The 25068-nt window shown below is 45.2% G+C and overlaps 1 protein-coding gene across 7 annotated transcripts in view; it reads right to left on the reverse strand.

Moving 5' to 3' along the window:
- Positions 1-682: 682 nt before the first annotated feature.
- Positions 683-25068, reverse strand: part of MID1 (midline 1) — a 569906-nt gene continuing 545520 nt past the window's right edge. For all 7 annotated transcript variants that reach the window (XM_044391873.3, XM_048213242.2, XM_048213241.2 and 4 more), the window contains 4 exons: positions 21687-21830; positions 13199-13360; positions 9629-9836; positions 683-4857 (listed from right to left, as the gene is read on the reverse strand). In XM_044391873.3, the coding sequence (XP_044247808.1) occupies positions 4509-4857; positions 9629-9836; positions 13199-13360; positions 21687-21830 (863 nt within the window). In that variant the 3' untranslated portion in view covers positions 683-4508. The remainder of the gene's footprint in view (positions 4858-9628; positions 9837-13198; positions 13361-21686; positions 21831-25068) is intronic.

Genomic DNA, 25068 nt, shown 5'->3' on the forward strand with positions numbered 1-25068 from the left:
AAGTGCATTTTCATATGGGATAGGGGTCTGGCTAAAGCCGAGCTTCGCTGCACAAAGCTTTGCCAGTACCGGAGTGCCCGGGAGGGCCTGTTAGAACTTCCTGCCGGCCCCACGCCCCGAGATCCTGATGAGGAGGCCTGGGGGGAGGCCTGGAGAACGGGCATTTCTAACCAGCTCGCAGGTGGTGCGGACGCTGCAGACCCGTGACCACTGACCACTCTGCAGCGCACTGACTTCCATCGAAAGGGCTCGTCCCTCTAACCAGAGAAAGTCAAGTCCTGGGAGCCACAGGATGGGGCTGGGGATAGACTTACGGGCCGACCGCTGGGCGTGCTGCAGCCCACGCTGAAAAGCCTCACTCCTCTGCTCCAATCCCCCTTGTCCTCACCTCCTCCACCCCCTCTAGAAGACTCGAAATCAGGCCATTCTTGCTCCGGATCTCCACTCCTGTATAGGTTTTCTTTATTGTGTTTTTTAAATTTCCTAGGGACTGTTTTGGGGCTTAGTAACTATTTTGAATGGAGAGAAGCGGGATGGTGGGTCAGAGTTTCAGGAATAAAAGGAAACTTTCAATGTTGCAAAGTAGCTCAGAAACCCAGCAGATGTTGAATAAATATTTGTGGAAACAATGAGTGTGAAAACACACAATGATGAAAAGGCAACAGAGACAGGCGAGACAGAGGGCCTTGGAACCACAAAAATGACTTTATTTTGAACCACAAAGCAACAGCAATGGCGAGAATGGTCCGGGCCGCGGGAGTGGCCGCCGGAAGCCAGTACCAGGGGCTGCATTTGTTCCCGTGAGAGGAGCGGCCTACAGAGTCCGCGTGGCATTTCCAGACTGAGCCAGCCACATCCAGATCTTCGTGACACCGATCCCTGCATTCCCATTTACACAAGCTTGGACTGCTTTTCAGACTGCAGGTTTTTATAATGGTTTTTTAAGTGAAGGAGCCACTGCTGTGAAGGTTTTGCAGTGAAGTGTCCCCTTTTCTTTGCTTTTTGATATATCCGGCATTGAGTCAATTACAGGAACGGGAAAACATACTCGTGAGAGTTTTGCTTTACAGAGCCCCAAAGAACAAGTTTCTCCCCCGCAGCACCACTGATATTTGGCCCGGATGGTTCTTGGTTGTGGGCGGGAGGCGGCTGTGCTGTGCGTGGGGATGCTGAGCAACATCTCTGGTCTCTACCCACTGGACACCAATAGCACCCTCTCCCAAGTTGGGGCAACCAAAAACGACTCCACACATTGCCAAATCGCCCCTTTGTTGAGTAGCACAATTTCAAAAAACATCCTCCTGCCCCCATCATCGTGGTCTTTGTCTCCTTTTTAACATTTTGTTAAGGGTAGACCAGATCATCAACTTCCCAACACCAAAAGCACAGGTATGCGAGCATACACACAGGTGTCTCTTCAGGCACCGCGTATGTGCCTGGAGCGGAAACGGAGTCCCCCGTTCACTGGACGGCGCTGGTTCAGTTCCTTGGGAAGTTTAGGGTCAATGATCTCAGTACCGTGATAAACTGCCCATTCGTCATCAGGCCATTTCCTCTTCTCCAGCAGAAATCATCAATATTTGCAGTCAGTTTTTGAAGTCTTTTTTTTTTTCATGCTGGGAAGAAAATCTTCACCCACACCCATTCTCCTCTTAATCCATTTGGATTCCTACTCGCACTATATGGCCAGCCACTTTTGACATTGGATCCAGGTTTCTTCATTTGTATCCACCAGGAAGGGAGGTACCATGTTTCTGAGTTCTGTTATGAAGACTGGCTATAGAATTTTTCAGGCCCAGCACAAAACGAAGATGCAGGCCCCCTATTCAAAAATTACTAAGAACTTCAAGATGGCGACAGCACCTCTTCACACACCCACGACGTCAGACCTGGCAGCCTTGGTTGGCGCCGCATCGATTTGGCTGTATTAATGTAACTGGCACTGCCGTCTCTTTCTCCCGTGTCGCAATGCTGCCTGTGAAGTAAGGACCTCGAAAACAAAATACTGTGACCCCAGTCCACTTAAAGAATTGTACTGCAGCACGTGTTTATAGCGTATATTTTTTAGACTTTCCAAAAAAAAAATCCACGGAAATCTTTTCTACATCATTACAGTAATGAAAGTAAACACTGTGGCCTTTCACCATATACATATTTTCCTGTAAATATGACAACATGGAAATAGTAACTGCTACTATCCACAAGGTTTTTAAGTTAGCAAAGAGTGAGACTTCCACAACCAAATTATAACATAATCCCTCTTGTCCTTATAAAAATAGCCAAAACATAAACTAAATGGCTTGCAGTGAAAATCGGAGTAGTAACGTCTTTATACTGAAAAACATTATATTCATGGAAATATCATCCTCGTAAATGCTTTACATCAACATCATAAGGCAAACCGTAGCGTTTACTGGTACCTGGCGACCATGATTTTAAAAACTCAGAAACTGAGTTTTAGACCCTTTTATTTAAAACCTGTTAGTGTACAAAGTGCATTAAAATATCTGTTATCCAGCTACCAAAAACAGTATGTAAAAATTACAACCCTTTCAGTTTGTTTAGGGAAGGCAAACACGCATTGTTTTTATACTGTAAAAAAAAAATTAAGTTTCCAGACAATGATTAATTTTTTTCCATTGAGGTGTCCATCTTTTAGATGTGAAATTGTCCTAAGTAGCTATCAAAATATTCATCTGGGTATAAATAATATAGTAAATATATAAACTCTATCTGTTAAGAAAAAGGAGAGCATCTGCCGGTGAAGAGGACAGAAGCGTGCATGACGCAGCCCAGGGGGTCCGGGCTGGGGCTCACATAGCGCGATGCTGAAACAGCGGGTCTACGGACGGATCTCAGGGAGACAATTGATTTGGTTAAAAACAAAACTGCTAAAAACAATGCCTAAATCCATCAGTCCTTTCAGTCAAAGTGGCCAACCCAGTAGCTCAGATAAATATTTTAGCAAATGAAATGACTTAAAGATGTCACGCCCTTCGTCAAGATAGAACCAATGCCGGATTCCGGTCCAAGTCCAAGGACTGCTTAAGAGAGCCTTACTTCATGGACCATTCCATCTTACCAGATCAGCATGCCCAGAATCCCACCTGACACTCTACTAGCAGGTTCTATTAGTGGGTTCCAGCACGGGAATAGTGAGTTTGATTTTTTTGGTTTTTTTTTTTGTTTTGTTTTGTTCTTTTTTGTTTTGCTTTTGTTTTTGTTTTTGTTTTTGTTTTACAACTCTATAGTGAACTATACTAGAATACAGAGGGACCTCTACATCTTTCAAGATGTGTTTAATAAAAGTCTGTTTATAACTTTTGAGGCACATATACTAGTAAAGAATACTTTATGCAACGTCCCTTTTCATTACCAACTCATAAATATTAAGTGTTTTCGGGTGAGTCATATTTGGACGCGGTAGAGACAGTCAAGGCCATGTGTTGATGTCCCGGAGAGCAAAGTCAATCCAAAGTCGTGCTGCCATTTGTAACAGAAAATGTTTATTTCCTCAGCCCCAGCAACAAAAGAAAAATGCTTTGGGGGAGAGGGAGACAGGACAGCTATTAAATGTAGTAAAGCGATGTCATAGGCCTGTAGAAACTTTTAGAAGGAAGAATGAAATAGATTTAGGTCATGAAACAGAACCCTACTTCTGATCAAAGACAAATCAGCCTCTGACATTTTGAATAATTAGTAGGATTCAAAGTGACTATTTTCAATGACAAGCTCATTCTTAACGTTCTCCCAGAATCCTGAATCCTGGGAAAGGTTAGGTCACACATGGCCAGAGGCTTCAGAACCTTTTTATCCAGAGCGAGCCCACCAGCCATTGGAAGGTGACTAAAGATTGGGCCATGGCGGATTCCAAGCTCCCAAGTCAATTCTTTCCACTCTCCCTCTTGCTCTCCATTTTAGTTGATCCAAGGTGGTTTTGACATCACACTTAAAACACTTCAAGATAAAGCAGACCCTAGGCCCGTTTGCTGCCCTACTAGGTTCAAAACTATTTTTTTTTTATTTTTAAGGTAAGTGATATTCTGTTATGCACTGTCCAGGTGACAGGACCCACAATGGGATCAGTATGAGATATGATGTTGTGAGAAGGTGAGTAAGCATACTAAACTACAAAAGATTTTTCTCAAGCCCACAGACCGTGATGACACAAAGGTTGCTGTAAAGAGCTGGTAAACTTCTGGGCCTCTTAATGTGCAAAACCAAATAATGTCTAAGAGTTGTAATTTCGGTTATGTTTCTTTTATAAATAATCTATAAATTTTCCTGCAAATACAGGAAAAATTTAAAGAAATTATTAAAGCAGGTACTTAATACAAAAGACAGTAAAAGGGGAGAATTGCCTATTTCGAGTCCTATCCTAGCCGATATTTCTGGACACTTTTTGGCGACATTTAATCACACTCTGGGAGCCTGTGCTTTCTCTGTCCCTGAAATGGTGGCCACGACCCTTTGTACTCCCCAGAAAGCAGCTCCACGTGGCCAGGTGCTCACGGCAGCTGCTCTGTGCAGTCCAGATGGTCTGGGATTGGAAGGCCAGTTATAATGGTCAAGCACTTGTTCCACACTGTGAAGGTGGGGCACACAGGCTGTGAGAAGGTGATGTCGAAGGTGTAGAGGTGGATGGAGTTCAAAGCATCGTAGAAGGCGATGGAACCATTGTCATAGTCCAGCAGGATGCCGACGCGCCGGAGGTGGGGGGCTGGCTCGATGGGGGTTTCCTTACTGTTGTGTCTCACCACCCAGTTATTGTGACAGCGGCACAGTGCCCAAGAAGCAGAGTTCTTCCCAATCCACTCATGCTTCGGGGCCGATTTGTAAGCAAGGCCGATGGCATACCTGCGCAAACAGAACAGTGACGACAAAAACCATGAGGCGGGTTGCACACAGATGCTATCTCCTTTCTCTGGTTTTCAGGGGTCACGAAAACATGATTTTCTGTTTTCCCTGCTCATTCTTCATTGAAAGCTTGGCAAAGACCCTGACACCAGTGCTCCTCGTCGCCTTCCTCCCAAACATACCATGGGCGGACATGGGCCATTGTATTTACTCATATTCCTGTTTTTAGTTCAGATATTACAAGAGAATTTGAACTTTGTGTCTCACTACCTTTTGTTTTGTTTTTTTACAGTCATCAAGACCCACACAATGAATTCTCTAGACCAGCGCTATCCCACAGAAGTTTCTACAATGAGTGAAATGTTTTCCTCGGTTCAATATGGTAGCCACGAGCCACATGTGGCTACTGGGTGTTTGAACTGTGGCTGCGGAGACCGAGGAACCAGACTTTAAATTTAATTTTAATTAAATGATTTAAATTAATTGCATGTGGCCCAGGACTACCATATTGGACAGCACAACCCTAGACTTCTCCTTTTGACCTACTTTGAATTTTTTGACTGACCCCATGTCTGTCGTTTTCCATGACTTTGAGTACACTTTGCAATAGGTAAGCATGGAGAATGGTTTTCATTTCCAGGATAAGTTCCTCGTCCTCTCCTAGCTGGGTTCCTGACCTACAACGCAGGGACGATGACGGTCTCCATCCCGGACGGGGATTTTGAGGAGCAAAGGAACGAACATATGTAAAATCTGCGGCACAAGGTGTGGCAAGGAATCTTGGGTAACTGTTGTTTTCTTATCTTTGCCCAATGCCACATTACTAATAAGGAAAAGAATCAGAATTTGAACCTACGGTGACTCAAAAGGCCACAAACTTAACACTCTCTAATCCCTTCCTCCACCAAAAAGTATGTGCCTCATCACTGCCAAGAGCCCTTCTGATTACATTTCCTACTGTTTTTAAAAATTCTGAATGTCTTTGAGAGATGGATATCCCGATTATTCTAAATGTACTCTCAACTACTCAAAAAAGTTAAGAACTCTTTCTACGGTGTTCGAAGCTCCTTAATCTCTTTTTGCCCTGCTGAGGCACGCCTCCATAACATTTGCAGTATTTCAGTGATTAAGATAAGCAAAACCCATCATTCTTAATAAAGAGTAAATGATTCAGAGCTCAATCTTTACTATGTTATAGCAGAAACCAGTCTAAGTGGATACTGACATATGGTACCTTATCCAGTGCAGAGAGAAAAAAAAACTCCATTGGTCTTTGATAAAACGACATTATTATTTTTTTTTAAATCGCATGTTGGATTTAAAACACAATCACTTTAAGAGTGGTATGTTTTAAAAAAATGAATAGAACATGCGATCACTGAATTTAAAAATTACTGATCCTCAGTTACGCCTCGTGTACCAGCCTGTCTGTCATCAACTTGGGCCTCCTCTCCTCCTTCTGGCCAATCCTGCTCTGCATCGTGGGGAGAATCCTGGGGTTGCATTTCCCAGAGTCCTTTTCCAGTGGGAGTCTGGGTCAGGACCTGCCACTGCGATGGCTCTGCACAAGATCCAGAAGTTCTAAGAGGTGGGGAAACACTCTTTTCCAGATGGCAGACAGACAGACACTTTGGAAAGGTTTTGACTATCTGCCCCAACGATGTTCTCTACGCCCCCCAGACACTATTTCCATTTTTTCAGATACTGTGGAACCTGCATTTCCGTCACAAAATAGCCACGTCTGTATTGTTTCCTTCTTGTTTGTGCGCACCATTTTTATTTCGTATCAAGGGACTCTGACGTTTACTTCCCATTTGAACCTTAACTGAACCTGCTATGGAGCAGCTGTGGCAGGTAGGGCCGACTTCATTTAGCAAATGGGAGAACACAGAGAAGGTTACAATTAGCAGCAGGATCCAGAATCTCGCCCCCTCCCGCTTGACTTGTGGCCCAGGCATCTTTGTGTGAACCCACGTTTAGTTAACACCATTTCATAAAACACCAAGTGCACATTAACAGCATTAGAGAGTAAGAAAATAACTCCGTGTATAGTCCATTAAGCAGAGGAAAATACCATTATGTTATCATTAATCTGTAAAACCATGTACGTATTTCCATTGAGCTTGAAAGGTGCAGGCAGAAGGTAATGTTCCATTAAGTTACGCAGTGAGACTTGGAGAATTCAGAAAGTATAAAAATTATGTTTCCCAGAGCCATGCTAACATGCCCCATTGCAGGGATCATAACATACATGTTAATTGAAAGTCAGGACTATATTTCACGAGACAATGGATGGTCATTAGCTGGTGCGAATCAAGGCGCCCCAAGCATTTGATCACATGGGTCACCCCTTCCCCTCTAACACCTCCCAGGAAATGTTCAACTACTTTCGACATGAGATGTTTTCTGAAACTGACACAATCCGGTGTGTAAAGATCCAAAGTGTGGCGATTAATTTTAGAATTCTTCCCCCCTCCTGAGCTGGTTTTGACATCTGGAGGGTGTTTTCAAGGTAATACTGATCTGTGTTTATGTAACTGAAGTGGTCTGGTGGAATTTTCCCGCACCATTCATCAATGCGAATGAGATCATAATGATCGGGTATCATTTATCATAAATAATTATTAATGGGGTTGTAATTATTTAGACACTGGATTCTATCCCAGATTAATACAGCACGTTAATTAACTAGAAATGTTTGCTCCTTTGCACCTGCAAAAATTCATCGTTATTTTCCTTCAGGCTTTTATCTTGCCCCAGTGCAGCTAAAAACTGTAAATGCCAGCTTGGCCCAGAGCCGAGTGGGGCGGAAGGATTTGTCCTCCATCCTCTGGCAGGATGTTGGAACAGGAATATTCTGGGCCAACAGAATTGCGAGGATCACAACAGAAGAAAACCTCCTCGCCTGGCCGATGTAGGTACTGTTCTGGGGAGAAAGTAGACATCCAAGCCTCTGATTTCACTTTTGAGATCTCAGTGGGCTCGCACCAACACTGTACGGGACTTGAGACACAGTAAGTGTCTTAGCAACCTTATCTCAAACACAACACTGTTCCGATACTCCTCGTTTCCGGTTAGTTGTGAGGTGTTTCTTTCTAAGCAAGGATTAAGCTCTGCCTCATCAAGCACACCACCATACGTCCGGAAGAGGAATTATCATGTTTCAAAAACAGAGCATGGTGCTTCAGAGCAGAAACCAGCCAACTGTAACCCACAGGCCGAATGTGGCCCTCTGCTGATTTTTATAAATAAAGTTTTCTTTGTGCAAGGCCACGCCCCGTCACGGGCACACGGTCTGTGGCTGCTTTCCCACTACAACCAGAGAGTTGAGTAGTCGGGATAAAAATCATCTGGCCTGCCAAACCAGCAACACTGGCTCTCTGCCCTTTACAGAAAGGTTTGTGAAGCCTTGGGTCAGAGCTTGCGCCCTGACTGCAGACTTCCTAGCCCTAGCACCTGCCTCTGGGGGGCTGTTAAGATGAATGAATGAGTTAACATCTGTAGGATGCTTAGACCAGCGCCCGGCACATCGTTCTGCTAGAGGAGGGCTGGTTAAATGAAAATGAAAGCGCAAAAGCGAACAGGTGCCTGTGAGCCAGCCAGCCAGCCAGAGGAAGGGCTGCAGCGTGTGGCTGAGGAACTGACAAGGTCAGCTTCGTGAGGTTAACTAGGCAAGGTTAGCTCATTCCAACGCAGACACCGCACCCCGACCGACGAGCTTGGGTTTCGAGAGCTCGCTGGGCTGAAGGCACGGCGCCGGATCGAACAGACCGTTGCAAAGGATTCCCAGCCTATGATCGCTGCCTCAGCCCCTCAGCTCTTGACTATTTCCAGTCGTCGGCCCAGTCTAGAGTCACAAAACGTACAAGGCAACAGAAATTTGTTCTTTCAAATGACGAAGCATGATGTTTTAGAGTAGGAATCGGCAAACGTTTTCGGTTAATATTTTCAGCTTTGCGGATCATAGGGTTCTGTTTTAACTGCCCAACTCTGCCGTGTGGCTCAAAGGCAGCCACAGGCAGGCAATGTGGGAAAGAGTGGACATGGCTGTGTGCCCACAACACTTTATTTACAAAAACAGGCACCGGGCCAGGTCTGGCCCTCTGGCTGTAAGAGCAGTGAGCATACCAGCTGTTAGGGACCAGGACTCTAGCATCTCAGCTGCAATTCTTGCTGTAAATTAAAAAAAAAAAAAAAGGATGGACTTAAAACGAGCTGTTTTTCTTACTGGCTGAATAGAAGATTAGATGATCGTTTTGCACATACTCACTCCCTTCCTCTCACCTCCACGGGAGAGATACTTCCCTAGACCAGCGGCTTTGGCTTTGGCTACGTGACTGGCTTTGGCCAATGAGAAGTTAGTAGACAGTGATGGAAGCAGGGGCTTGAAATGTGTCTGCCTAGCTGTGCCTGCGCTCTCGGGCTCCCTGAGAAAGACATGACCTGGGTGGCCCTCATGTCCGAGGAGGCTGAAGAGACACAAAGAACAGACCTCGATCCAACCTACAGCTTAGAGCAAAGCCCGGCCGAGATGAGCTTTGACAGTGAACCCACACACGGGGGTGGGGAGCGAGCCGTCAGAAATGACTGGTGTGTGAAGCCACCGAGTCTCGGGGCGCTTATTACGCACCAGTAGTGGTGCAACAACAGACCAAAAGAGCTTTTCTGCATATTTTTCTTCAAGCTGGGCTCTGGAATGGATTAATGCTCTGACAAAGTACACAGTGAGATGTGCCTTTTTATAACTGGACGACGACAGATCATTGCCTACCATGTGCTCCCACTTATGACCACTTCCCAGTAATGCCGACCGCTATCAATGAACACATTTCCAGCTACGCCATAGCTCCCTTGGCTGGTGAAGCGTTCGGGCGTGTGGCTCTTTTTGGATGATGACTCATCACGTTCTACTGTCAAGTTATCGTGGGACACCTTCAGCTTTCGATGTGCAGATTTGGGGTCCAGTTTAAATGGCTGGCCTGGGAAGAAGTTTACAAAACAGAGAGAGGAAGAAGAGGACTGTTTATTTCAACATGACCAACAATGTATTCTCAGAATCAGATTTTAAAAGCACAGTAAAATAGTACGAACATGCCCCTGCCTTCACGAACTCCCAGTCTGTCAGTTCTGAGACAAGGATCCCGAGCTGCTACGACTAATGATTCAACAGGAGCAGGGGCGGGGATCAACCATGCCATGTGGCAGAAGCTATCTTCGGGGCCAGCTGGACACAAGCAGCTCAGGTACGTACTGGCTAAACAGCATTCCCAAGCGAAGGAGGAAATGAAGACTTCGTTTTCAACCATTCCCAAATTCGATCCAGCTTAAAATGCGGTTCATGCTCGGCAGACTTCACACCAGAAGCCAAAGAAACCAAGACTGTAGATTTTGACATAAAGGCTTTACGTTCTTCTGAAACTGTTGCAAATTACAAATGATTCTCATGAGCTCAGAATGACTAAAAAAAAGGTGCATTTTTCAGCCCACAACAAGATCAGGAAAAAGAATGTGCTCAGAACACCTGGGTATTATACTCCAGAGTATGTGTATGTATGTGTGTGTGTGTGTGTGTGTGTGTGTGTGTGTGTGTATACACATCCCTCTCTATTTCATTATTCACATTTGTGTTTTGAAGATCTCTCTAGATACAATTTTGAAGATTTATATATATAATATATATTTGTGTCTTGAAGATCGAACCATTAGAAAATCTTGGCAGAGTCACCCCTGAACATCTCGTCATAGCTGTTACTTCTTTGAGAATGGAACGCTGGTCTGGAGGACTGCCTGCCATTCGACACCACATCGGTGTTAAAAGGCAGGAAATGAGTTAGAGAGGCTGCAAATACCACGATATCCCAAGGCCCCCTGGCCACAGCCACGGGTGCAGTTGGTAGGCCCGCCCTCAGGCAGCCAGTGGAAAGAGTCTGGTACATTGGCCGGGGCAATCCACGACGCTGGCTGTGACAGTGGCACGGAGAGCATGGGGCAATGAGTGTGACGTCACGTCCGGGGAGGCCAGAGGATTTCCAGCTGCCACCTGGGTACAAACATGACACTGGCACCTCTCAAATCCTTTCTGTTAGAACAGGGGCCAGCATAACTTTCTCGTAAGAGGCCAGATAGACATTTTCAGCTCTGCTGGCCGTGTGGTCTTTTCTGTGGCCGTTTAACTCTGCTGCTGCAGCCCAGAAGCGGCCAGAGACGGGAGGGAAACGGATGGGTGTGGCTGTGTGCCAACAAAGCTTTATTTATAAAAACAGGCAGCCAGATTTGGCTGCTGGGCTGGATCATCTGCTGACCCGTTTTAGATTTCTGTCCACATCACAGGAAAGCTTAAAGGGGGAGCTGAGAAAAAGCTTCAAGTGTGGATCAGGGCACGGACATTCTCCGAGGCTCTAAGAGCTACTGGATTACATGCAGAGTTTAAATTTCAGCTTGTCTTGTGAAACACAGATGTCCTCAGGAATGATCACACCAGCAACTATTAGGGATAGAGTATGAACTAAGGCAAGAAGAGTATGAAGATAGTTTTGCTTAAAATATTTCAGTTTTTAAAGGTGGAAGAGAGAACGCATGTAAAACCAAGTGGACATTAACAGGCAGACCAGGGGGGAGTTTCACAGAGGCAGCCATCACCGAAGAGCAGGGCCGCGTGCTGCTTGCCCTTCTTCCACAGAGGAATATCAGAATGGTATAGCCATCAGGAAGACTGGCCTCACAATGAGGTGAGATGTACCCCTTCTCGCCTCAACTCACACCCTCACCTCCACACGCGTGGAGCAGGGTCACGTCAGCTTAGGTCAGGCCCAACCCCAACCCCTGCATCCTCAGCGGGCAAATTCCACCTGAGCCTCAGATGGGTTTCTCAAACGCACCATCACCTACTCTGTCCAAGTTCAAGGCTTTTGCTTCAATGACGACAAATTAGTTCAAGGACCAAATTTATCATTTACTAAAGAATTGAATTCATTGTAATATTGTGCACATAGGAGTTTGGCAAACTGCAGCCTGCAGGCCAAATCCAGCATACTGCCTGTGTTTGTCAATAAAGTTTTATGGAAACACGGGAACGCCCATTCACTTCCGTGTAATCTATGGCTGCTTTTGCACTGCAAGGGCAGAGGTGAATAAGAGTGGATGGCGACCAAGACCATTTGACATGCAGAGCCTCAAATATTTACTCTTTGGCACACTGCAGAAAAAGTTTGCCAACTCCTCATGTAAAACTTGATAACATCTGTTCAATAATTGCATGTCTAGAAATAGAGGATGACATTTCTGTCTACATGAAATGAATGCGTCATCTTCCGTAAAACTGATGAAGCACAAATTAGATGTCTCAAAGATATATTCTACAGAATGAACCTCAGTGTACGTATTTACTTACTTTTTTCCTACTTAATCTATAAAAACATTTCCTTCTTTTACATTGAGAGGAGAAATTAGCTTAATGTCTAAGTGTATGTGTCTTAAACACGTATGTCTGGAGTAAAATAAAGTTATTTGAGCACTGAAATGGAGGCTTTGGTTTAAGTGAGGGTGCTTCTGGAAAAGCAGCTGACTGTTCCCACTGACTAGGCGCAACTATCTAACATGGCGCCATATCGACACACTCCAATTTGCTTTCTCTTGGGAGGTCCTATGCAAAGAGATTCCATGTTATAGAACGCATTTCTAGATCAGAAATAGTAAAGAAAAAAGAGAGGATAAAAGAAAACACATGTGGGCAGAGACAACGAGGGAGATGACAGTGTTACAAGACACATGTATGGGCCAGGTCTTCCTTTGTCGTGTCCTGTGTAGTGTGGGATGTTTCCCATCATCCCTGGCCTCTAACCATTAGATACCAGTAGCATCCACCCCAGTTATAACCACCAAAAATGTCTCCAGACATTGCTCGGTGTCCCTGGGGGGGCAAGGGGGGAGGGCAGAATTGCTTCTGACTGAGAACCACAGACCCAGACAGATATCTGGAGTAAACTAAAGAATTCCTGAAGAAAGAGTTCCTCATTTGCTCTTCTGCTATGGAGAACAATTTGCACGTGTAGAGCCCCAATGACACGTCAGGCTTCATACATATATACATGTTCTAATTCTCACAAGAACCCCTCCAGGATTATCTATTTTAAAAGTGAGCGGTCTAAAGTTGATGCAGGGAAGTCAATGGACTCACAGCCCCTAGGGGGTCAAGGGACTTGTGGCCCCCAGAGGTGTCTGACGCCAACCCCATCACCCCGCCCCGGCTCCTTACTTGCTTCTCGGGGCTGTCGGCGATGCCTGAGGCAGAGAGAAGGAAAAGAAAGGGGGACAGAGGTGCTGCTGAGCCCCCGGCACTTACTGTTTGTCTTCAACTTCCCAGGCTCGCTGCTGCGGCTGCCCGCCTGGTTGATGGCCTTGACAATGAAGATGTACTTGGTGCCGCTCTGCAGACCGTGGACCGTGTAGTGGTTCTGCTTGATGTTGGGCACGATCATCCAGCTATCGGCAGAGTTACACAGACCTGCGAAGCCAAGCAGACACTGTTGCTCAGGGAGCGCACTAATAAACTGGCGCGAGCGACCTGTATTTATCGTTATGTGTTCCTATCGTGTGCTCCAAACGGAAAAGCCCGTGAAGGTGACTACATCGCAGCTTCTGGTCAGTAAACATGGCGGCAGCCAAGGTGGTCCTGTCTGGCACGTCGTGCGTGCGGCCCGTGCGCGATGCGTCGTGAGGCACCGTGGTGAGACGGAAGCAGCCAGTTACCACTGGTCCCGCTCTCGGTCCCCTCGCCCCACGCTCAGGACGGTGATGGTTAAACTGGAGTCTCCTCCGTTCTGAGCCTCACAGCAGGTGCGAAGAGACCTGAACGGCATAGGAGAAGTTGGCTGCACTCACGTAAATGCAGCAGATTGCTTTTGTGCCTCTTATTTTTCTCCCTGCCCCAGACCCAGGCCTAAGTGGCTTTGCAGAGACGGCTGGCATGTATTCCCTCGTGACATGGCTTTGGATCTGGCCATGTGATTTGCTCGGGCGATGGGCTGAAGCTGAAGTGGCGGGACGCCAGCTGCAAGAGTAGGCATTCCGAGGCCTCGAGAATTTCTGTTGACGCCTTGGGCCTCTGCCATTGCCAAGGGGAGAACATTCCCCAGAGAGTCTTCTCGTCTCAGCAGGATGAGAGAGACAGGGAACAGCTCTACTGCCCTGCCCCTGCAGGAGTGAGGCCAGCAGAGACTGGGCCAACTTCTGACAGGGGAGCTAAGAAAGTGATCATCAGGGCTGTTGGCGTCGCAGCATTAGCGTGGCTGCAGTTAACCAACTTAGGAGGTGTGTCCCCAGGAGAAGCCTGGAGCAGTGGCACCCACGGGCAGCCCAGGGCCCAGGGTAGCTCTTAGAAAAGCACGAACAGGGATTCGGGGACCAGCTGTGTTCCCTAGCATGGCTGGTTTCAGAGTACGGCAGGGCCGCTGCTGCAGGATGTGGGCTGGGGGCAGGCTGAGGATTTACGAGGCTTGGAAGAACATGTAGGGAAAACGAAGCCCATTTTGTTCTGCAGCTGGCTGATGCTGAAAACATCTCTTTGGTATTGGGCCCAGCTCTCCTCTCTCCTCCACCCATCAATCTCCACTCTAAGAGAACCTTTTCCCAGCCCCCTGGTGACTGGCTGTCATGAAGTTTCCTGACTCTGGTGAATTTCCTTCACCAGTTCTTGGTAGAGGGCTGAGCCCCTCCACTTCCTGAGGAGCTCCAAACTCCCCCCACTCTTTCCCTTTCAGTGGATTTGCAAGTCAAAGGGTTAGTTCTTTTGATCTTGAGGCAACTTATACCTTACCGTAATCCCAAGAAGCAGTCCCTTAATCTTTCTTTGGTCTCACCTCTTTGAGAATCTAATAAAACGTTTCTATAGAAGGAAAGTCACATGCACAGATCCATACCAAGCCACAAATATTTGCATGGCATTCTAAGATATTCACAGCCCCATGACATCTGTCTTTGAATCCTACTAAATACTTTCTCCAACTTCTGAGTGAAACGTTGTTCATGCTAGTTTCACAGTTGAGAACTTTAGAAGCATTTTGTCAAGTGTGAAACTTCACCTCATACGATTTGTACCTTGGGTGCACAGTCTTTTTAGACACTCTCCAGTGAGTCATATATATATAAACTCACACACGTATATAAACTCACAGGGTCAGGTCTGACCCTGTGAGTTTTCTATCACTTCTTTTCATCTCCACCTGCGAACATTCCACCAGCAGCGCCGCCACAAGTGATAGAGCCAGCATAAAGCAAGGGAACAGTGGCAGACTCACGGAAGGGGTTGAATGTGTGCGTGCTCATGTTGGAGACGGAGCAGAAGGACTGAAGCACCATCCACCCCCACCCCCCCACCCCCAATTTTCTCCCAACTCTTAGCCCTCTGTTCTCCTACCCATTCTCACTCGTCTAAGACCCAGGAAAACATCCACCAGTGGTCCAGTAACACGGGACTCTCCTCATTACATTTCCCTTTTGCTACTTTTTCACCTTACCTTTTCCTTGACTGTAGCTGTAATAAGCTCAATGCTTCTAGATAGTGCCATGGCCAAATCATAGATTTGGATCCAACCAAAGAAGGGTCATTGTGAACTCGGAGCTCTGGGCCCCAAGAAGGCTGCGATTCACTTTAGATATTTAATCATGATCTTACAACAGCAATAAAACAAAAACAATGAGGTTTTCAATTGCCTCGGATAATCCACTCGTATTCCTAGACCTTTGTCAACAGCAGTCAAGCACGAATGAAAACAGGAGCGGCATTCAGTAGAATCAAATGAGAATCCTATCAATGTCACTGCATTTACACTGTTCCCGTTTAATTGCATATGTTACAGTAAAATGACTATTGTGGTCAAAGAAAGCAAATGTAAAAATGTTTCAATAAACTTTACATCACTGTACAGCCGAAAAGCTGGGCTTAATGTGGTGGGGGAATGCTTTCAGCGACATCATAAAGCAGATGTCTAAAATTGCTACAAACAGCAACTTGGCCTATAATCCAAAGCCTTAACCCAACAAAAAAGATTTAAGGTTTCAGAACCCTTTTCCAAACAGAAAAGGGACCCTGACCATCTTGATTATTTTGAAGAGGTCGCTATTTTTTTTTCCCTCAAACATTAAAGAACAAAAATGTTCATGGAGTAGTAAAATTTGATTGGATAGCTTTACACTGGGCCAATCTGCTCTCACGAACGCTATTTCTGTGGCGGCTTACCTTTCTGTTATTATTATTGCCAGGATAGTAATTGAGAAGTTGATTAAAAATGCCAAGAAAGCAACATTGACCATTTTCTTCCGGGGGCTGGAGTAAGTGTCTCCGAACACACCGTTACTGCACTGCTAGTGTTGGTCCAGGGCCAGCACCTCATAACGTCTCGCATATGGTGCCAAGTGCCAGGCCTCTCTGCCTTGATACCCTACTGTGTTGGGGCCATTGACCAGGTTTTATGCATCTCTTTATGAAACACCCATGTAACCATCCTGGACTGGAACTTCACTTTTCTCCAAATTCGTTTTCAATCATCTTTGAGGGTATGCCGACACCCACCTTCTCTAATTCAGCTTCGAGTATTAAAACAACAATGGAACTTGGGAGATAATTAGTTCATAATGGAACTTAATTGAGTTTTTCAATTTTATACATTTTGTTCTCATTCACAATGGGTCAGAGGCATCTCCCTACATAATGCCGCTCATTACAAGATCCTAATTACATTGGGGATTTCAGAGCCTTGTATAGCAACTGTCATCTCGCAGTAAAACATTATGTATAAAACATTACGCAACACGGACACCCTTCAGAGAGGCGGCATGTGGCTGCAAACATCCTTTGTTTCTTCTAGCAGATCGGACAGAAGTGAACATTCTTTTCCTTCTTCTCTGTAAAAACAGTATCTGTTTAATAACGCTCATGAATGTTTTCAAAATGACTAAAATTAATTAAATACAGATAACTACCTCGCCGTGGAGACCTGGAGAAACGCATCTTTGGACTTTTGCTAATAATAAAAATAGGCTGCTGGGAAAAGGCCCCATTTAGGATTTTAAATGGTGCGCTGAAAGCAGTTTTAGAAAAAACATGAAAAACGTTGTAAGATTAAATACATATCTACTTATTAATAAGCAATTCATTAACATTGGTAGGCATAATTCCGTTAATAAAAGTGCATAATAAAAAATTGATAGTCATTAATTTTGCATTTGAATATATGAATTTGATTAGGGAGAGCCTTTTTATAAGATTAAAAGCTTCACAGATATTATCTAATTCTCCTTCACTGAAGTCAGTTGTGGGCAATTAACTAGAATTTACTATGACAAGTGAAGGAACCGTGACCTACAGGCCAGTTTTGGGGCATTTTGTCTTCTAATTTTTGGTACAGTTTTACTATTAGCTCTTGTCATGCAATGTAACAACATCCGCAAAGGATATTCCTCCAGGTGGTAAGACAGATGAACACACAACATTCAGGGACGGCCTCGCACATGAAGATTGTGTAAAATGCCATCGTGTAGATTAACCTTGGCTAATTTCACGACTGACCTTTATCCAAGGACCCAAAACAACAGCTTTTTAAAAAAATGCGATGACGGGTGAGTGTAGTCCTATCTTTGTAGGAATCATAACCTTGGATACCTCCATGCTAGCACTGTGGCAAGCACAGGGCTCAGACCTATACTTTCATTACCTCAACCATGTGAAGTTAAAACATTACCTCTTCTTACAGACGAGGAAACAGATTTAGAGGATGTCAAATAATTTGTCCCAAATTATGGAGCTACTGAGCTCCACAGTTGGGATTCAAATCCAGGTCTCTCTCGGCCACTAGAAATACGTGAAATAGTTAAGAAGAAAATAATTAGAAGATCTTTGCATCTCAATTGCCCTTTTATCTACGTTTATTCTTTCATCGTTAGGACTTGATCCTGTAGGCCTCAGGACTTTACTATACTGGTTTAATGGGAGTTAAAGAGACAAACAGCTCTCGGTTAGTACTAACAAGCTGATGAGAGTACCCCAGTCGGATGGGCACCTGCAGTTTCCCTGATCTCCATCCGTCCTGGGAGCAACGGCCTTTTTGACATGCATGAAATAAGTAAGGTCTGTCATCTTCATGAAGTCATTCCCCTTTATTTTCTTGTGGCAACTGCTTTTGGGGAACAAAACGCCATCTCTGGAATCACCGAGTATAGAGCTCTGAATTCAGGAGTGTCACTGCCGGCGGACTTCTGTAGGCACGGCCTTTTCCCGTCGATTCATTTGTCTTGTTTTGGTATTATTTTTCATGCCAATGGCACGGAAGCCAAGTCAGTCCCAGCTTAGCTACCTGAGAAACCCTAAGTTTCAGGCACTAGATCTCTTCTCTTCTTTGGGGGGATGGAAGGAAGCACGGGAATGAGTCAGGGTTCTCCAGCGGATCGCCTTCCAGCTCCACGTCCTCGCTCCTCGCCTATCTATACTCTTAGCCCTGGAGCCTCGCAGGCCCTCGTATTCTGACTCTGGGCTCGCCTGTGGGACTTGCTTTGGCCTCTGGCGTATCAGCTAACAGGACAAAGACAGGGGCTTGCAAAGCCCGTGTGCAAGTGGGCCTGTCCTTAACAGTCGTGCGCTGAGCTCACCAGGAGAACGTGCCCACGCAGGACTGCAGGAGGGAGCCATGCAGCAGCCAGCAGCCCCAGTCCACAGCCTGACCGTGACGGAGCCTCACCAAGGTCAGCGGGACCAGCAGACCCCCACCTGACTGCAGACACACAGGCAATACATGCTTATTGTTATATGCTACTTGGGTTCTCTGGTTGTTGGCTCTTCAGCCAAAGCCAACTGACACAAGGGCCTGCCAGTCCAGGCCAAGGCTCTATGCACTGTCCAAATGCCCATAAAAATTTGATTCAAGACACTTCAGGAAATACATAACCATCTATGGCGGACACGCCCTTGAGTAGCCCCCATGATTTCCACTCCATACTGTTCGTGACTTTGTGTAATATGTCCTCCTTGAGTGTAGGCAGGACCTGTGACCTGCTTGTAACCAACAGAATATGGCAAAGGACAAAAGTCCTGTCATCGCTCTCACTCCTTGGTGGTACATCATATGGCAAAGGTGAAGGGAGTTTGCAAATGTACTTAAGGTCCCTGATCAGGTGTTCCTGAGTTAATCAAAAGAAAGATTATTCTGGCTGAAAAAAGCAAGGTAAAGAACTGTGTTTGGCATGCTACCTTTTGTGATCCTAAAAAATGAATTTCTGGGTGTGTGTGAGTGTATGTCCATCTTTGTGTATTAACAGACTACCCCAGGAAAGATGTGTGTGAGCTGGAGCTGCTGCAGTGGGTAACTCTGGAACCAGGGTGGCTGCCATATTGGAAAACATCCAATTATCACTGTAGACATTTTATATATTATTACGTAGTGTTAGTGCATTATTACTAACAAGAAAGATACTAGGGAAATTAATATTTCTTCATGATTTGTGGCGGGGCATGTAGAACTAGGGATGAGGAGCAAAACCAGAAGAATCCAAACTCCGGAAAGGAGAGCAAAATGACGCCAAACCCTTAGACCTGCCCCTAAAAGCACTTCAAATAGTTGAAGATAGTAATGGTGTTTCCCGGGGCTATGGGTCAGAGGTGGAGAAGTCTTTCTGGAATTATCTTCTCCTTGCCTTCTTTGGTGCTAGTACCATTGGCAGGTCCCGGCCATCTCTGCCTCCTCGAATTACTACGAACCTCCAAGTTCATGTCTCTGCTTCTAGTTTTGCCCTGTTCCACTCCATCCTCCACAACACTGCCTGAGGGGGCTTCTAACCATACATCTGATGGCACTGCTGCTCTGCGGGCCGCCCAAGCCCACAGGGAAAAATCCTACACCGTGTGGCCCAAGTGGCCCTCTGTGGTCTAGGTCTTTACTGTGGGTTAGGATTAAGAGACTGATGATTAAGAACATGCGCTTTCTGGAACCAGACCTATATGGGTTTGAGTCCTGGTTCTATTTCTGTCTTCATCTCCCACCATCTCCCCTTCCCCACTCAATTCTCTAGCCAGGCTTTAGTAGGGGATGTCTCAGAAAATGCCTTGCCATTCTCTGTCTCCACAGGTTGGCCCCCGATGATGTGGCTGCCTGGCATCCCCTTAACTCGCTGATATGTACCCACTCTCTTTCAAAACTTAGTTAAACCATCACCTCCCCCGAGACGTTTTTGTTACACCCCCCACTTCTGCCCTCTTAGGCAGCCGGCCACAGGGGTTCGCAACATTTCGTGACTTTTCCCCCCTTACACGTTCTTGGAAAATGGTGAGATTTTAATAAAAGCTTCCAAAGCAGGCCAATTAAGGAGTGGAAGGTCCGAGGGTCGAGGAGGGAAGCCTGGGAAATGAGGACTAAGGCAGCTGGGGGTCCCTTTGTTGGTATGAGCCAGAAATACTTCATTGACTCGGAGGCGGGGGTCTTCATGCATCGCTCTTTCAATTAATCCTAAATCTAATTTCTTTTTTAAGCATCACGTGCCTCAGAATTACTTGTGCTAGGAAAGAACGGTGTGGTTAAGGGAGAACAGGTGTATATAATAAAAGCACATTCAGTTGATACGGATTTATTCAAAACATTTCTTTGTTGAAAAGTGACTGCTATTCTATTCTACTCTACTCTACTCTACTCTACTCTACTCTACTCTATTCTATTCTACTTTGACATGTTCTATTTCAATTTGCTAAAGAAGTTTCAAACTTGCTCCCCTGAAAAGCCACTTCTTCTGGTCCTTTCCCATTTACTCAACTCAATTTGAATAACTGGGGGGGTACAGAGGAGAGAGTCCTTTGTTATCACCTCTTTGGCCAGCAACTGGGGCTATCTGAGATCATCAAATTGTCTCTGATACCGAATATCTCATGGGCCCCAGTGAAAGAAGGGCCTCTCTGTGTTTCACATCGGGTCTGAAATTCTTCCCAGGTGGGGGCCAATGACTAACATTTCAAATGCTGCGCCTGCTCTCCTCCCAATGGGATGTGGTATTTGGCATTGCTTGGCTACCCATTTTAGTAAATTCTTTTTTTACATTCTGAAATAACACTCAGAAAAGCACATAACACTAAATGTATGATATAATGACTAAACCATGTAACTCCCACCCGGAGAGTAGTTAACCCCATGAGCCCCCATATATTGCTTCCCAATGGGGCCACTCCCCTCCCATCCCGGAAGTAACGATCATCTTTGCTTTTATTTATAGTTTTTATACCTATGTATGCATCTCTAAACAAAATAGTTTCTTTTTTTAAAGATTTAGTTATTTGAGAGAGAGAGAGAGTGCACATGTGCATGTGTGAGGGGAGGGGAGGGGCAGAAGGAGAAAGAATCTCAAGCAGACTCTCCGCCGAGCGTGGAGCTCGTCGTGGGGCTCGATCTCATGACTCTGAGATCATGACCTGAGCCAAAATCAAGAGTCGGACACCTAACCGACTGAGCCACCCAGGCGCCCCACAACATAGTTTTCTTCTTTATCTTTAAATTATGAATGTATAAATAGATTCATACCACATGTATTCTTGTTTCCTGCTTCTTTCTCTTAGCCGTATGCTTGTAAGACTCATGCTTGTGGTTTGCTAGAGATCGCTAATGTTCATCACTCTTTGGCCAGCTATTTTTGCTAGTATAGTACAAGTGAATGCTATCATCTTCTTGGTTAGGAAACGCAGCCAATACATACTGTGTATTCTTTCCTTCCTCGTCTTCCCTTGACACTTCAATTTAGAAATGCGATTTAACTGAAAACAGTCACCAAACAGAGAAATCGACAGGGGGTGCGATACTCACTAACAACGTTGGCTTGTCCGGTGAATATGGTGTACTGGAGCTCATAGGAAACCACACTGAATTCATCATCGGAGGTCCAGTGGACGGTGATGGTATCATAGGAAGCTGTGCAGAGCTCTTCTCTAATCGTGGGAGGGTTGGGAGCTGTGGGGATCAAGAATGCTTGTCAGTGGAGAAGCAGGCTCCTCTGGGATACGTTTCAGAGGAGATGTGTACAGTCAAAGCAGGCCTTTCTAAATAGGTCCGTTGGGCCCACTATCCCAGAGACGGTGACCCCAGTCCAAAGAACGAGCGTTTGGTTGGCTGGTTGCTGCTGTGATTGTTAAAAGGTAGTATGACTTCTGCCAGCCAGTAGGGACTTATCTCTATTTATCGTGAAAGTATGTTTAGGAGGTTAAGCAAATAATACCCTTATCCATGAAAAAAAAATATTAAACAAAAAGTAAACAAGATGAACTTTTGTGATTTCATCCACACTGGGGAGATGGTAAACTTTTCCAGTAAAGGGTGAGGTGGTAAATATTTTAGGCTTTGCGGGCCATACGGTCTCTTTTGTACCTACCCAGCTCTGCTGCACTGTGAAGGCAGCCCTGGGCAAGTCACACTCAAATGGATGTGGGCAGGTTCCAGTAAAACTTTATTACAAAAACGGGTGAGGGCTAGATTTGGCCTATGAGCCAAAGTTTGCCAGCCTCTGAGCTTTGTGAGGTCACGTGTTTTTATATTCATACACCCAACTGGAAAAATATCAATGTTTGTTATCCTATATCAAACCAGACAAATAATTGTTTGAAAATCTTCTTTCATTAGATGTTTTGATGCCTTTTTTAAAAAATCTTATTAGTGTGGCCCTATTTTCTTCTCATTTTCAATTTATAGGTGATATTTTAAGAAGAACACAATTAACAATCAATCATATCTAAGAAGTACATGTTTCCTTCCCCAAAGCAAACATGGCTCCTTGGCATTTGGTTAACTTTTTCACTGGAGAAGGCTGCCGTTTTATGTCTTGAACAGAGTCTGGAGTAGAGAAGTCTAAATCCTACCAAAATAATGATCTGAAGTTGACTTAAAATCTGGGGCGCCTGGGTAGCGCAGTCGTTAAAGCGTCTGCCTTCGGCTCAGGGCGTGATCCCGGTGTTCCGGGATCGAGTCCCACATCGGGCTCCTCTGCTAGGAGCCTGCTTCTTCCTCTCTCACTCACCTGCTCTGTTCCCTCTCTCGCTGGCTGTCTCTCTGTCACATAAATAAATAAAATCTTTAAAAAAAAAAAATGAAGTTGACTTAAAATCTACCGGCTTGATTTCAGTAACTGGTTTTATGAGAAGAGTTTGAGAGCAAGAAAAAGACTAGGCAGTGAGTGCTTTGCACTGGCAATAATATTTTAGAGCAGGGGTTGGCAAACTATGGCTATGGGCCAAATCTGGCCCACTGCCTGTTTTTGTAAATAAAGTTTTATTGGAACACAGCCAGGCTCATTCATTTATGTATTGTCTGTGGCTGCTTTTGTGCACTAGCGGAGTTGAGTAGTTGGGACCATATGTCCTGCAAAGCCTAAAATATTTACCATCTGGCCCTTTATAGTCAAAGTTTGCCAACTCCTGGTTTAGAGAATCGATCCAGGCCTTTATTTCCACTCTTCTTTATACTAGGGCCTAACTTCAAAAGGAGAAACATATCTGCATTCTATAGATTTGTAGCAACCTCTGTTCACACTACTGCAGAGTTCTTTCCTGCTCTAAACTTCGATTAGGACTGAGGAGTCCTAAACAAGCCCAAAGAAGGAGAAGAGTTTATAAAAAACGGTAAATTGAAAACTCAAATTGTTTTAGGCTTCTTCATTTTGTCCCCTGAAGAGATGTCCAGGACAAACAGCGTACACAGCAAGTTACTTTTATGCTTGTTGTATAAAGTTGATTAGACCAGCTTTGCCTCTTGCTTAGAGAATTCCACGAACATTACCGCGCACTTACACAACGTGGGCAGGCACCGCGCTAAGTCGCGTATTAAGACAGAAAGGCTCTATAGAGCCCCCAAAGCATTCTTTCTGGAATATGTATTTATACATCTGTCTCCTGAAGTATCCACATGCAAGATTTAGTGTCATGTGCTATGACTTGATGTGCATGAATCAGCGACACCAAGCCAGAGACGCATTCAGTGAGGGAGACCCAGCTGCACCATAAAACATGCTTATGATTGTCTGTGTGGTCCCTGCTGCTGTGCGATCCCCCGGCGGGGAGTGGTGGAGAAATGCTTATTCTCCCATAATCTAAATAGTGCATTGAATTACTTTTCCATCAACCACTGTAGAAAGATTTTGTCCTTTCGGCATTGCAATATATGATTAAATAGAAAGCAAACTTATGTTCAAAATAAGCAAGTAGCTGTGAGACACATGGCAGTAGCTGTGATCGGGGAGGAAATGTCACCTCTCTGGGTTATTAACTTGACATACCACTTAGAGGCATGTCACAGGGAAAAAAAAAATCTTGTTTTCACAGCCACGCAGGCTAACCCTGTTTTGATTATAAACCCAATGGGTTTGTCCTGAAAAGTCAATACCCAATTTACCGTAAATGAGAGTAGCAGCATGCTGCCAATTTCAATATTCATGGAATTGGTAGCAGAACTATTTTCTTGCCTCTGTCATAAACAGGACATGAGAAATGGTGCGCTAATACTCCACAAACACTTCATTTCCTGCTTACAAATGTCTGATAAACTATTTGGACTTGGCAATATCAGCCAAGCATCATATGTTATGGCCGGGATCGATGTTATGTCTAGAAATGGGCCAGATTTGTATTTGAGGTTCGACAGTTAAGAAGGCATAATGGCAGGTACCCCATGTGGTGCTAGCTTGGCATAAACAGCCATCAGGATGATATATGGTGTACACGGTCCTAGTCAGTGCGAACTACTTTCACACTTTCCCCTTTAATCACTGCCTTGGCATTCGCATGGAGACGTGGCCCATGAATGTATGCCCGCTGGAACACCATCAGACGGCTATTGGGAAATGGGGAGGACACACTCAGGTCAACAAGACACTGATCTTGTGCAGAAAGTTCCATGTGCCTGGCCCAACAGTTTTTCAGTCCTCTTTGTCCTTGGGCATGACCTTGTGACGTGGATCTGGCCCACAAGACACAAGTGGGAGTTTGCCAGATGGGTCTTCTGAGCAAGCTTTTTGTTTTCCTAATAAACAAAGACAGATTTTTGTCCCCATTTCCCTTGCATCCCTCTCTTTTTACCTGTAACTTGAGCACGATGTATGGAGGCGGGGCAGCTGTGCTGTGATCATGTGGCAAAAAGGCAACACAGCGAGGATGGCAGAGTAGAAAAAGAGCAAGAGCCTGGGGTCTGAGGTCATCACTGA

Source organism: Ursus arctos, chromosome X (genome assembly GCF_023065955.2).
Source record: "Ursus arctos isolate Adak ecotype North America chromosome X, UrsArc2.0, whole genome shotgun sequence".
In the NCBI taxonomy this organism is placed as follows: domain Eukaryota; kingdom Metazoa; phylum Chordata; class Mammalia; order Carnivora; family Ursidae; genus Ursus; species Ursus arctos.